At 48.1% G+C, this 15,000-nt stretch overlaps 1 protein-coding gene across 1 annotated transcript in view; it reads right to left on the reverse strand.

Annotated features, from left to right (window-relative positions):
* The window catches only part of ephb2b (eph receptor B2b), a 179,402-nt gene that overhangs the window by 2,871 nt on the left and 161,531 nt on the right, over positions 1 to 15,000 (reverse strand). The window contains exons 12-16 of the mRNA XM_076267683.1: positions 12,577 to 12,792; positions 11,431 to 11,580; positions 5,310 to 5,503; positions 2,595 to 2,750; positions 1 to 298 (exon numbers count right to left, since the gene is read on the reverse strand). The exon at positions 1 to 298 is cut by the window's left edge and continues 2,871 nt beyond it. Coding sequence (XP_076123798.1) covers positions 190 to 298; positions 2,595 to 2,750; positions 5,310 to 5,503; positions 11,431 to 11,580; positions 12,577 to 12,792 — 825 coding nt within the window. The 3' untranslated portion in view covers positions 1 to 189. The remainder of the gene's footprint in view (positions 299 to 2,594; positions 2,751 to 5,309; positions 5,504 to 11,430; positions 11,581 to 12,576; positions 12,793 to 15,000) is intronic.

Here is a 15,000-nt window from a genome sequence, read left to right on the forward strand (position 1 = left end):
GCAACTGGAAGAAGTTCCCCCTTGAACCAGGGTCAATGGGAAGACTGGTGTAGGGGGATTTTTACTATTTTTTTTTTCCATCATGACGAGAGGCGTCCCCACCCACCCAACCACACCCAATCCATTAATGGGTGGGCCAGGGGGCGGGGAGTCCTTCTGTGATTGGCTGACGGCTGGCTGGAGGGGCGTTCAGACCTCCACTGATTGGATCTGGTTCATCTGCGCCCGCATCATCTGTACGCTGTTCAGAATCTTCTTCTGGTGGCCAGCTAGCGTCACGCCTACCCGCAGGATGTCCCTGTGGAAAGGGACACAAACAGAGAGAGAGATGATGTTAGAAGCGTTAGCGTCGCTATGCTACTCAACCAAAACCACACCCTAAGTTTAAAAACGCACTGCATACTTCATAAACCACCTGCCAGACGTCAAGCCAGAAACCTGGCAAGTCGCTTCAAGATGAAGTAGCTGTCAGAATTCCAGAGTCTGCTCTGGGCATGATAAACTGGCACGCACTGCGTGCTTGCACAATGTATCAAATTCATGCTAGACAATGGCCATTCTTGTTGTCCCCAGGATGCGTCTAGTTCATGCAAGTATCACCATCAGTGATGCAAGAGGTGAGGAATTTCATCAAGAACGAGATGCCAGGAAGAATACGAAGAAGAGGGAAAAAGAAAAAAAAAAACTGCCAGTATCTCATATATGTCCGCCATGAAAGATATACTTGGGCCTTCAACAATAAGCTACATTTACCACACGGCCTGGTGATAAGGATTTCCTCCAGTGCCTGTCTAGCCAGGTGACAAACTCATAAGTCTAGCTCGGCCACACTCAATGCTGGGTGGATCCCACCCAATTACTTCCCCTGTCTCCATACAGAGAGGATAAGATATGGAGCTGGGAGGAGAGGAAGGGGGGGAAACAACAGCAACAACAACAACAAAAATGGAGGAACATGAGAAGCCTGTTTATTATAAAGCTGATGTTTTATTTCTGTGTATGTGTGTGTGTGTGTGTGTGTTTATTATAAAGCTGATGTTTTATTTCTGTGTATGTGTGTGTCTGTGTGTGTGTGTCTCTGTGTGTGTATGTGTGTGTGCGCACACATGTGTGTGTGTGTGTTTATTATAAAGCTGATGTTTTATTTCTGTGTATGTGTGTGTGTGTGTGTCTGTCTGTCTGTCTGTCTGTGTGTGTGTGTGTGTGTGTTTATTATAAAGCTGATGTTTTATTTCTGTGTCTATGTGTGTGTCTGTGTGTGTGTGTATGGCGCGCGTGTGGTAAAATTCTCTAGATCAGTTGTGATAGGCAGTCTTGCTGTGTGATGGAGGCAATCTTTTTTGTACCCATGCATGTTAAAGCCATATTATATCTGAAAATATCTGAATCCCATCTGTAAAGAAACTTGACTGGTAGATTAAAATAAAGAATTCATGTATGTATGTGTGTGTGTGTGTGTGTGTGTGTGTGTGTGTGTGTGTGTGTGTGTGTGTGTGTGTGTGTGTGTGTGTGTGTGTGTGTGTGTGCTGCTGATTCATTATGTGTTTTATTTATCCTTTATTTTACCAAGAGAGTCCCAGTGAGATCTTAATCTCTTTTTCAAGGGAGTCCTGGGACAGCAAACGTACGATAAGAACAACAGAAAAAGTATACAATAATGACAAGACAGGACAAACAGAACGCCATACAGTAATAACAAGTCCCAATATAGGGCAATAAGATAAATAACAAAAGAGCTTTATGTAACCAAAAAAGGGGAGAGGGTTATCGGAAACAGGCGCAGTGACCTGCCTTGATTAGCTTGAGTAACTGTTTCATATGTCCGAGTGGAATACAAATGGAGAGCTTGGTTTCTTTTTGTAGGAGGTTCCAGCACCAGGGGGCAGAGTAGCTTTAACCCTCTATGGCATGGCATTTTTTTTCACCAAAAAGTAAAAGTCATGCCATAGAGGGTTAAGCCATCTTTCCTAATTCTGTAGCTGTGCATGGTAGATGGTAAGGCACAGGGCGTTATTGGAATGCAAATTGTACTTATTGTGATTCCAGATTAGCAGGCTAGAAAGATAGCGGGGTAGTTTACCAGTGATCGCTTTGTAGATACAAATGTGCCAGTGAAACCATTTACGGAGACCACGATAAGTTGAACCAGCTATCTCATAAAGACGACAGTGATGAGTGCATTTAGTCGGAGAGGCTGCAGGCTGGCCATTGTCCAGCCTTCCCTCTTCTCTTCCTACAAACACACACACACACACACCCACACACTCATGCCTGCAGTCCATTCTCTCCTCACCTCATCTGTGTATGTGTGTGTGTGTGAGTGTGTCTGCACATGAGTGTGTGTGACTTTGCGTGTTTGTGCTGATGCAAAGGCACCGTGTGCTAGTATGTGGTTGCCTTACCCCATTTCCCCTTGTTTCACACATTGTGTATTCCGTGCCTTATTTACATTTTACTATGTCCAAGGAGCTACTTATGCACACACATGTGGTTGCGTTTGTATATGTGTGTGTGTGTGTGTGTTTGTGTGTGTGGTTGTGTGTGTGTGTGCATGCATTTGTGCCTTGTGTGCAGAAAAGCAGGTCAGCACTTACTCCATGGTCATCTGGGAGACCACGTCAAAGCTGGTGAAGTTTGCGTTGGCAAAGTTGTCCTTGTACTGGCCCATCTTGATGGCGTCCAGCCACTCGTCCACTGTACTGAAACTGGAGAAGTCGGGCACACTGCGGTCCAGCAGAGGCAGGTGAACACTGCAGAGAGAAAGAGAGAGAGAGAGAGAGAGAGAGAGAGAGAGAGAGAGAGAGAGAGAGAGAGAGGGCGGGGGGAAACAGAGGAGTGAGGTAGGGGCAGAGAGAGAGAGAGGGGGGGGCAGAGGAGTGAGGTGGGGGCAGAGAGAGAGAGAGGGGGGGGGCAGAGGAGTGAGGTGGGGGCAGAGAGAGAGAGAGGGGGGGGGGGCAGAGGAGTGAGGGGGGGGCAGAGAGAGAGAGAGAGGGGGGGGGCAGAGGAGTGAGGTGGGGGCAGAGAGAGAGAGAGCAGAAAAAAGAAAGATGAAAAGAGACAAAAACAAAGAGTGAGTAGTGCTGACAGGGTTGCTTTAAAAAAAGAAGGAAAAAAAAAACCTAGACACACACACACACACACACACACACATACATGCACCCACTACCCCCCACCTCCCCCCCACACACACACACATTTTGGCCTGCTACATGACTTCTGCTTTCCTTTCAAATTACCCTCAATAATCCATAATCAGCGGCTGTCTGGCACATAAGGAGAGAGAGGGGGCATAAAAGAAGCTCCACAGAGAGAGAGAAATCACTCATCTCATTACTGGGATGAATATAGAGAACAAAAGGCTCTGAGTCCGTGTGTGTGTGTGTGTGTGTGTGTGTGTGTGAATAATGGGATGTGATATAATGTATGGGTGCAGGACTGTCAGTGTGTGTGTGTGTGTGTGAGAGAGTTATGTATCTGTGTTTGAATGATTTTATATGTGTGTGTCTGTGTGATGTGGTGTGTGTGTGTGCCCATGTGTGAGTGATGTGTGTCTGTCTGTGTGTAAGAGCATGTGAGAGAGCCAAATCGGAAGAGTCAGAGCGAAACTAAGAGAGCAAGAGAGAGAGAGAGTGAGAAAGAGAGAGAAAGAGAGATAGAGTGAGAGAGTGAGAGAGTGCTTTGAGAGGGGTGAAATGAGAGTGTGAGCATGCTAACACATGCCTTTTCAATCAATACCGTCACCGCACTGAGTGCCCCAGACTAGAGCACAGCACAGCAGAGGAGAGAGGAGCAGAAAAGAGGAGAGAGGAGAAGAGGAGAGAGGAGGAGGGGGGGGGGAGAAGAGGGGAGAGGAGGAAAGAGGAGGGGGGAGGAGAGAGGAGGGGAGGCTTACGCCACTAACTGGCTTAGTGGTCCTCCGACCTCAGAGACACTGCTGGAGAAGCCAGACCTCCGCACATGGCCACATACCAAGCCCGTCCCCGAGACATGACACGGGACCAGGAATTCAGTACACTAGCTCTCACAGAAACCGGATTGCACAGGGAGAGAGAGAGAGAGAGAGAGAGAGAGAGAGAGAGAGAGAGAAAGGGAAGAAAGGAGGGGAGGGAAAGAGGAAGAAAGGAGGGAAGAAAGAATGAAGGACGGAAACGAGAAAAAGAGTGAATGACAAAGCACGAGAAAACAAGAAAAGTGGAAGGTACAAATTTGTATGTGGGAAAGCGGAGCGCACTAAAAAAGCGAGGGATAAACAGAGAGGGAGGCAAAAGAAAGCGAGAGTGGGACAGAGGCAGAGGGAGTTGTTTTTTGTTTTTGCCGTTCGCGACTGCTCGGAATCAAAGCTCGCCTACAGCGCTACGGCGATGAAACGACTTGATCTGTCAGCCCAAACGGATTCTATTTTACACGGCCGCTAGGCGCCAAGAGAAACAAGAGACCCAGTCCATGCCGCAGATCTGTTACACTGCAAGTATCAGGGGTGCAACCCGGGCGCTTGACCCAAAAAAGGCATTTGATTGAAAACATTACATGAATTGGTTCTGACAGAGATCCGAATGTTTCACTCGAGACCTTCCTTTCATTCATTTCTCATTCCTCTCAGCGCCTGAGACCGAGTCGAAGCATATGATTTTCCAATAAAGATAGATTGAGCTACGCTGACACAGAGGAGACAGACATGCACACATTTATATCGTTAGATTACTGTAAGACACACACACTCTCTCTCTCTCTCTCTCTCTCTCTCTCTCTCTCTCACACACACACACACACACACACAAAAACATCTACATGGATATGGTAAGATGTCTACATACATACACACATATATAAATAGAGAGAGACATAAACAAGCACAACTAAATGCATACACAAACAAATGTACACAAACACGCACACACACACACACACACACACACACACACAAACACACACATACAGAAATGTAGCCAGACACACCCAGGCATTCTGTCTGAGTACAATCCCTTCTGAGAGATCTCCTCACAGGTCGGCCAACCACAGCTGTATCATGTAGCGCCAGCAATAAGCCAGCCCCTCAGGAACAATGGCTATAATATATCATACACGCCATGTGTTCAAACACACCGCACACACTATCAGAGGATTACATCAAACCACTGTGTTCTAACACACACTATGGCACACAAGATCTAAAAAAAATAAACACACACACACACACACACACACACACCCCTTATACACACACAGAAGCAGAACCACCCACATTTCTGGCTTCATGTCATGTAACACACACACACACACACACACACACACACACACGCCTCCCTCACCCTGAGGAGAGCGGGGTCATGGCCTTGAGGCTGTTGGGGTTGCGGATCATCTTGTCCAGGTTGTTGACGATCTGGCTGAACTTGGGCCGGTTGTTGCGGTCCTTCTGCCAGCAGTCCAGCATGAGCTGGTGCAGCGCGCTGGGGCAGTCCATGGGCGGTGGCAGCCGGTAGTCCTGCTCGATGGCGTTGATCACCTGCAGGGGGCGACACAGACATTAGATCAGCAGATGGTAAAAGGAGAAAGAGGAAGAAGAAGAGGAGGAGGAAGGAAAGGAAGAGCAAAAAGTAGTGGTAGTCGTAGTAGTCGTAGTAGTGGTAGAACAAAACAGGACAGCAAAAACATCTGCAATCCAATTTTTGCAGATCAGATCAGAACCACAAAGGTGGTTTGAAATATGATTTCAATTGGATTTCTACAGATGTGTCTCAGTCCGGTCCACTCTGGCTGCTGAAATTGGATTTCAAAGTGTCTTTCGCGTCAATCACAAAGCAACAGACAATGACGATGTTAAATCCAGATTGACAAGTGACGGCTGTGGTGGAATTCATGCTATTCCTAGCAGGGGCGTCTTACACACCTCACACTGACTGACATATTTATTGTTTTTATACTCTTTGAGAGTGCCATGAAGGAGTGGCGACGTGACAGCATGGAAAGCAACTGCCCGCGGACAGATGCCAATGTAAACAGAGATTCTACTGATACTGATGCCTACTACGTTGCCACAGCAAACCATGCAGACAGGTTGGCGATATCTGGAGACACAAATCCGACCTGATCGCTTGCAACTGAGTATGTACATCCTAAAAAGATCTTGTCTTAAAAGGTCTGATTTGTGAAGAAATCCGATCGGCCTACAATCTGAACGTACCCTATGTCTGTTTACCTCAACTTCCCCCCCCCCCCCCAGTGTGTGGATTCATTTAGCTACTGTAATGATAGAGTTGGTGGCGACGCACATTCCCTTATGCGCTCATCATGTCTAAAAACAACAGCGTGGCCGAGGGAAGATAATCAAACCATTACTCAAATCCGCACACACTTCCCAGAGAGTAAACTGTGACATTCATCAGCGTGTTTATCCCGGCGTGTTCGGTGTCTGCGTGTGTGTGTGGCCTTCATGTGTGAGGGGGCGATTAGGGGAAGATGGGGCCGGCTGGCCATCGCTAGGTGGGTGGGCAGGGATGACAACTGCAGAGGGTGGGGTGGGGGGTGGGGGGGTTGAGCGGTAACGATAGCAGGGAGACCACTGATTGATCAGGCTCTTTATAAATGCACTGTGATCATTATCTGTGTCTGGGAGATTGGGAGCCACTTTATTTATCACACAAACAGACACGCATACACACACACATACACACAGAGTCACACACACACAAACACACACACACACACACACACACACACACACACACACACACACACACATACGGTGATACACACGGTGTCACACATTTACACAATACAGTCACACATACACAAATGCACACACACACACCCCGCAAAAATGCACTAGGGCTGCTAAGAAAAAAAATAGAAAGCACATCAATAATGCCACACAGACACACACACTCACACACACAAATACATTATACCTATTCTCTCAAATAAAGACCGACAGAGACACACACACACACACACACACACACACACTATATAAAACAAATTTTGAATCAGACACTGAGACTGCTGAGACCCCAATTACAGAGTGGGGCACATTCTATCTATCTTTCTCTGGATCTCCCATTTCACATACTATACCCATGCAGATAGGTCACACAAGCAAATGGATTCCCTCAATCATCCTGCCCTGGGTCACACACACACACACACACACACACACACACACACACAGACAGCTCGCAGGTCAACCGAGCTGGCTTGAACTCTTTGACTTCTTTTCCGTCAAAGAATCTGCCGCCAACGCACTGATAATCACTACTGCGCAGCTCCCACTTATGGCAGACCATAATAGTGCCGCATTAATCAGAGCAGACACGCTGTGTCAAAGCAAACATGGGGAGCCACGTGCCGTGCAACAACCACTGCTGACACTGTCTATCAAGTGAGAGACGCACTGTGTATCGCCACTAAGAGTTCAGGAAATGAGCCCTGGCATCACATGTTTAGATAAGGCCTTGTCCACACGTTTTCAAAAATGCCTGGCTACATGTGGACCTGGCCTTAGTCTTTTCTGTATCTCACTGTGTGCATATGAACCTTGTCGCTTGGCTGATAGAAAGTCTCTCTCTCTCTCTCTCTCTCTCTCTCTCTCTCTGTTTCTCTCTCCCTTTCCCTCTTTCTTTTATTATTACCCACATCCTTTCAGAAAGGGCCAATGGTGATGTCACCGCAAACTGATGTGAGATCGAAGCCAGATCTTAGACTGGATAGTGTTAGACTGTGAGAAGTGTGTGTGTGTGTGTGTGTGTGTGTGTGTGTGTATGTCTGTGCTCATAGTCACAGATAGAATGTGCGTGTGTGTGTGTGTGTGTGTGTGTGTGTGTGTGTGTGTGTGTGTGTGTGTTTGTGTATGTTTGCATGCATGTGTATGCACACTTTTGTGTAAGAGTGAATTGTGAGTGACATGGGCTAATCCTTTCCTGACTATCCTGAGTTTGTGTGCATGTATACTATACATACATGAGTGTGTGTGTGTATGTGTGTGTGTGTGTGTGTGTGTGTGTGTGTGTGTGTGTGTGTGTGTGTGTCTGCGTGTGCATGTGTTACTACGCTGTGTGTTAATAAGCATGTGTGCATACGAACCGAATAATCCCTGCACGGCATGATTGAGTGATGTGGAGTTCACCTGCCAGACGCAGAGTAGCATTAGCCCGTGGCTAACTCCCCCACCTCCCGAGCTGAGCGCTCTGAACACAGGAGATAAGACTGTGGGTGGCGAGAGGGGCATCACTCACTGGCAGTCTGGGGAGGATGGAGCCTGACAACCGCAACAGCTGGGGAGGTGTGTGTGTGTGTGTGTGTGGGGGGGGTGTATGTGTGTGTGTGTGAGGGTATGTGTGTGTGTGTGTGTGTAGGTGGGGGGGTCTGAGGTGTGGCCGCCTTCGCTCCCGAGCTCATTACCTCCGCCATTAGGCCACTCTATTCAATTCCTGATTAATCTCACTTAGCTGGCGTGTACATGTGGGAACTCGGTGGGTCCACCCCCCCCCCCCCCTCCGCCCCGCTCGCTCTGCTATCTGTAGCCCCCGCCGCTAATAAGATAACCGCCTGCGATCCAAGGGGTTCCTCTCAAACGCATTAGCGCTCGGCGCTTTCAATTTGGAACTATTTTCATTATCGCGCTCCCGCCTTTCCACCTACCTTCATTTGCATGGCCTCCCCCTGGCCCCGGGAGGGACCCTTAAAAGAGAGGGAGGAAGAAGAAGGAGAAAAAGAGGAGAGTTAAAGGAAGGAGGGAGGTGTCTCCATCTCTTTGGAGAGTGTGTGTGAGAGAGAGAGGGGGGGGGGGGGTGAGCGCAGTCACTGGCTACACTGCTTTGCAATCCAAATCCTTCTCCTTGAGACATTTTTTTCCCCTCGTTTGTCGAACTCTGTGTGTGTGTGTGTGTGTGTGTGTGTGTGTGTGTGTGTGTGTGTGTGTGTGTGTGTGTTTGTGTGTGTGTGTGCTTCTGAAGAGAAAATTACTGGGGGAAATTTTCTCTCCCCTCTGGCTCAAAGCAAGGGCTGGTAAGGGAATACCGCTGGTGACCAACCACAGACACAAGTTTTTACGAGGTGATGGAATGCTTTGAAAAAAAGAAAGTTTAAAAAAGCGTGTGTTTTTTTTGAGGAGCGTTAGACGTGGGCAGAGGAACAGGCACAAAAAATGTCTCTGTGAATGAGAGAGGGGGAGGAACCAAACACTAGCCTTCTATGAATACTTGGCATTTTTTTTTTTCTCTTTTCGAGTTACGGGAAATAACCCAACTGGCACAGTAGACATATCATAACACATTCCTGAGGGAGACATTTAATAACTAAATAACAGAATGACTGCTGTCTGAGGACCATCATTACCGCCACACAGACACAGTATGTGTGAGCGTGGTCGTCTAGGAGGTCTATGGATTGAGGCTGGGGCTGGGGTCTGTTAAGAGGGAACAGATAGCCTCAAGGACAAGCACAGAGCCGTCACTATCCAAGCCCGTCTGCTCTTCATAATACCACTGAGTGGTGGGTCAATGCCAGGGTCTGCTTTCTATCTATGTCCATAAAATGCAAGGGAGAGAGAGAGAGAGAAAAAAAAAAAGCGATATCTTCGGTCATTTTGTTCGCATAGCATGTCGAGTGTTAAACGCTCTTTTCTCTTTTGTAGAGTCCACGTTCCATGTGTGCGCACTCTGACGCTCTTGTGTGGAGGTGGCACGCACATCTGTTTTCCCTCAGCGCTCTCTCTCCACACACACACACACACACACACACACACACACACACACACACACACACACACACACACACACACACACACACACACACACACACACACACACACACACATAAACACAAAACACACACATGCGGAACACACGCACAAAACAGAGAGAGATGCAGGGATACAAAGAGGAGGAGGAGGGAACGGAACGACCTTTCAGTAAACAAACAAAAGAAAACAAACAACCCCAGTAAATACCCCCCCTCCCTCCCCCATCTCTCTTTAAAGACAAACACTCCTCAGGCTTAATGGTTTTGCTTCTGAGACACGCGTTTCAGATTTCAAAAACACTGATTTACTCAACCATTTCCTCTGGCTAACTGAGAGGGGGAAAAATCAATCCAAGTCGACGGAAATCTTTAAATACAGATCTCTAAAACTTAGCAAGAGAGAGAGAGAGAGAGAGAGGAAGAAAGAAAATATGTAAGACAGGACAGACAGAACAAGTTAGCGAGAGAGAGAGTGAGATGAAAGTTGAGAGAAAAAGAAAGAGAGTATGTCAGAGTTTCTGTGTGAGTGAGAGCGGGAATGAAAGAGAGAGAAAGAGCATGTGTGAGTAGAAAAGATAGAACACATTTTTTGTAAGTGTGTGTGTGTGTGTGTGTGCGAGAAAGAAGCGAAAGAGGTGTTGATAAGGGCGTGTGTGTTTTTAGGGGCCGGAGTGGTCTTGCGTAGTGGTGGAGATGGATGATGACCTCACACGCGTGTTTACGTTAGCGCCCGCCACCCTCACCCTCAACCTCGCCTGGCCTCGCTTCGGCACTGCGCCCATTCATCACCCCCGGCACGCCACGCTTGTGTTAGTTCAGCGGAGCTGGCACCAACTCACACACACACACACACACACACACACACACACAGCCTGGATGTATCTTTGTATGCAGGAGTCAAGAGGGCGTGAGCATGTGCATAGCCCTTGTCTGACTACAGTATGTGAGGATTGTGTGCTATCTTCTGTTTAGCAGTGGTGTGTTTATACTGGGGCCTCTATCTACCTGGGCGGTCAGCTGCTCATATAAGGCTCCACTGCTGTCAGGATCATAGCCTAATCAGTCAGGCTGTATAGGAATATTGCAATGAGCCAATGGCAAGGTGCACTGAAACTGACCAGCTTGCTTCTTAAAAGAAGTAGATGAAAGCCTGATTAAGAGCGTACGGTTCTGGTTACAACTTAGCAACACTTCATTTCAAAGGCTCCATCATAAGTCTCAAATAGCCTTGTTGTAAATGATGTTATGGCAGATACTGTGTCTCCTATGTCTTTAGGCAAGACATCGGTGTTCAATGATGACAATGTCACAATTACATTATGTATAACACTCATGACATCTCTAAATATTTTGAGTGGAATTATGTCAGTGGCTGTGCACCTCTGTGTGTGTGTGTGTGTGTGTGTGTGTGCCAGTGCATGTGTATGTACAAATCCCGAGGAATCAAAAGCCTGCATTCCTTATCAGCCTAGTGGGGGTTCATGCCCACCAAGTTCCATGTGCCCTGGTGTTTCAGTGTCCTGTGAATTGTCGACCAAAAATCAGTGGAAAAAAACAACAACAAAAAAAAACAGGAACACACGCAGAGCGCTAATGACAAGTGGCTAGTGGCTTAAACTGCACATCACCCTTGTCAACATCATTAAAACCTCATCCTCCCACAGTGTTATGTCTGGGCGGCAGTGGGATACGTACGTCCTGATTGGTCATGTCCCAGTAGGGCCTCTCGCCGTACGACATCACTTCCCACATGACGATGCCGTAGCTCCACACGTCGCTGGCCGAGGTGAACTTCCTGTACTGGATGGCCTCAGGAGCGGTCCATCGGATCGGGATCTTACCGCCCTGCACCGCAAAACACCACACCACAGCACGAAAACACAAACAAAGATGACATTTAAGAGAGCAGACTCCTCTTCAGACTAACTGAGAGATGTGGGGAGTACTACAGGAACCGTGACATTCAGTCCTTCACAGTGATTTAAGGCAACCTTTGAGTGGCAAAAAGTGATTGGAGAGACCATCAAAGAGAAGGAGAGGGGGAGGAAGAGAGCAGAGAGAGAGGGGGAGAGAGAGAGAGGGAGGAGAAAGAGAGAGAGAGAGAGAGAGAGAGAGAGAGAGAGAGAGAGAAAGAGAGAGAGAGGAGAAAGAGAGTGGGGGAGAGAGAGATAGAGAGAGAGAGGAGAAAGAGAGAGAGAGAGAGAGAGGGAGAGGAAGAGAGCAGAGAGAGGGGGAGAGAGAGAGAGAGAGAGAGAGAGAGAGAGAGAGAGAGAGAGAGAGACAGACGGCATGGCTGAGAGGAAATTAAGAGTGAACAACAGAGATTGAGAGAAAGAGGGAGCACTCTGCTTAATAAGGAGGTGGAGACAGTACAATGACTCAAGGTACCAGATTGAGAGAAGAGTAGCAAGTACGACAAGAAGCCAATCAAGGAAAGCCAAGGGCAGGACACGCACAAGGGCAACGAGAAGAGAGATGAAGAGAAGACTTGCATACAATATGTGCCAGTCACACTCAAACACATACTCTCTGCTTTTATGGGTAGCTTGAAATACTCAGAACGGCACTCTAAACAAACCCAGCAATAAAGCTTGGTAATCTGATTTGGCTGATTGAGTTACCAGCACCAAGGCCTTTTGCTGTGACCTTGCTGGTTTGGAATCCCAATGACCACATCAAGGTCATGGTTTATTCATTCACTTTACTGTAATAGGTTTCAGAAGGAAAGTGCCTGCGATGTGTATATATACATAACACCCTTAAAGCGTGTGTGTGTGTGTGTGTGTGTGTGTGTCTGTGTAGATGCTTCTAGCCGACAGCTGATTGGACAGGGGCACTCACCAGGGCGCTGGTATAGGTCGGGTCAGACGTGTCGTCCTCCAGGAAGCGCGAGAGCCCGAAGTCGGACACCTTGCACACCAGGTTGCTGTTGACCAGGATGTTGCGGGCGGCCAGGTCGCGGTGCACGTAATTCATGTCGGCCAGGTACTTCATGCCCGAGGCGATGCCGCGCAGCATGCCCACCAGCTGGATCACCGTGAACTGCCCGTCATTTTGCTGGTAAATAAGAACAAACAAACACATACGTGGTCATCCATCTGTTCCTTTCAGATCTTGTGTGTTAGGCAAACTAGAGCTGACATTGTTTGTATAGGGTGTTCTTCTACGTAACTGTAGCACTGTTATGGTTGTACATACTGCATATACACATAGTATAGTGGTTATATGATACAAGGAATGCATAGAGAGGTCACTGAAAGACAGACTGTGGAATAAAGTAATACCAGTCTTCTGGAATGTGCCATGTTGGATGCCTGAGTTCCATGTTGGATGACAGAACCCAGTATTTAAAGTGGGCTGACAGTATATTAGTCGAGGAGATGTCCTAGAAAACACCAATTTGATGCTAAACCACAGTCTAATCATTTCTGCTGTCACGAGAGGCCAGGCCGAGTATCTCTCACTGTCGCTGGCTTGTGTGAAGGCTCGGGATTCGCCTCATCCTCCGCCATTATCCAATTACTCAGATTCGCCACGTTCATGTGTGGCGTTTCTTTGAGAAACTTTCCCCTACGGCCAAACTCAAATTCACTCTCCTCCTTCTCTCCTTCCCTCCTTTCTTCATTATCTCCACTCCTCCTGCTCAATTCTATTCCTTTTCTCTTTCTCTCTCCCTATATCCACTCACCCCATTCTTTCATCTCTACCACCCCCTCCATCCCTCTCTCTCTCTTTCTCTCCATCCGTTCTCCTCATTAGTAGTGAGCAGCTACCCGTCATGTTGCTCCTGTTGCCTGGCTCCTCCTCGCACCCCCCTAGCAATTAAACGCCATCCATAATTCATCTCTCTCTCTTTCTCTCCTCCCTCACCCCCCTCTCTCTCTCTTCCACTCTTTCGCCTGGCACACTCACCACTCCGGCGCTCTGATCTCCCCCAACGTGTTTTTGCGCTCAGAGTAATTGGCATGAAACTTCACCCTAGAGTCACGAGGGATCTTCATACCCGTCCCCCCCCCCCCTACACACACACACACACACACACACGCACCGTCCCGCGCACCTCCACCACCACACACCTGCAGGCAGGAGAGGAGGCTAGGGACGGAGGTAAACATCCACCCAGTCAGCAGCATCCTACCAATCAGTCAGTGTGGATGGTGATGTCACACACACACACACACACACGCACACGCACGCACACGCACACACACATTGTTTCTCTCACACACACACACACTGTGCTCACAGGTTCATCCCCTGGCCTGCCGGTGAAGGGAGGAGCAGTCTTCTCCCTGCCTCAGCAGTCTCAGGAGGAGGAAGAGGAGCAGGAGGAGGAAGGGGGTGGGCACTCCTATTCGCTCTTCATCTGGCAGGTTACTTATGCCCACTGAGCTCACCCACTCTTAATTATGGGACGTTGGCGGGGATGGTAATTTCTCATGACATTAAACCTATTCTTGCTTAAGGCTCCTCCTGGCTCCCCTGTTTTATCTTCCTTTATTTTCTCTCTCTCTCATTTCCTCCCTCTCTCCTCTCCTCTCTCTGTTGTAGTCTTTGGAGGCCTCTCTGTGCTTTTTTTTTTGCTGTTGCCGTAGTGAGGCGGATGTCAGGTTTTTGTATTCAGGAGCTTTGACACTGTCAGCAAATATTGTCAAACGCTGTCGACTTGAGGTGCCACAGCAGGGTGTTTATTTGCTTATGCAGGCGCTGAACGTGCTGTCATAGTTGCATCACTGTCTTAGACAACACACACACACACACACACACACACACACACACACACACACAACCTTACACAACCATACACTGACTCTCGCACACACACAGAGACACAAACGCCAGCTCTCACTTACAATTTCTTAAAACCAAGCTGGCAGAGGTATGTGTGTGTGTATATGCTTGTGTGCGTAGATGTGTGTGTGTGTGTGTGTGTGTGTGTGTGTGTGTGTGTGTGTGTGTGTGTGTGCGTTAGTCTAAATGCAAATGAGGCGCTGCTGCGTGCGTGTGTGAATGTGTGTGTGTGTGTGTTTGCCTTCTAAACAGCGGCAGGCCCGTAAGCTGACAGGCCAGGTTGCGGAATGCTAAGTGCTCGTGTCATGTTGTTTCTTTTCGCCCGTGTACGAGGCTTACATTGCCCTTTTTTTACAGCGCGCAATGTTACCTGTCAGAGGCTTTCTCCAAACTCCACTCTGCCCCACAACTCCTGCCTCTCCAACAACAGCGTGGGCCCCCAGACGGTGACTGATGCGCCGCTGTCAAACAACA

The sequence above is a fragment of the Alosa pseudoharengus genome, unplaced genomic scaffold (assembly GCF_046254945.1).
Source record: "Alosa pseudoharengus isolate Yale_2024_CS ecotype anadromous, Long Island Sound unplaced genomic scaffold, YU_APseudo_1.1 YU_APseudo_1.1_scf_5, whole genome shotgun sequence".
Lineage (NCBI taxonomy): Eukaryota > Metazoa > Chordata > Actinopteri > Clupeiformes > Clupeidae > Alosa > Alosa pseudoharengus.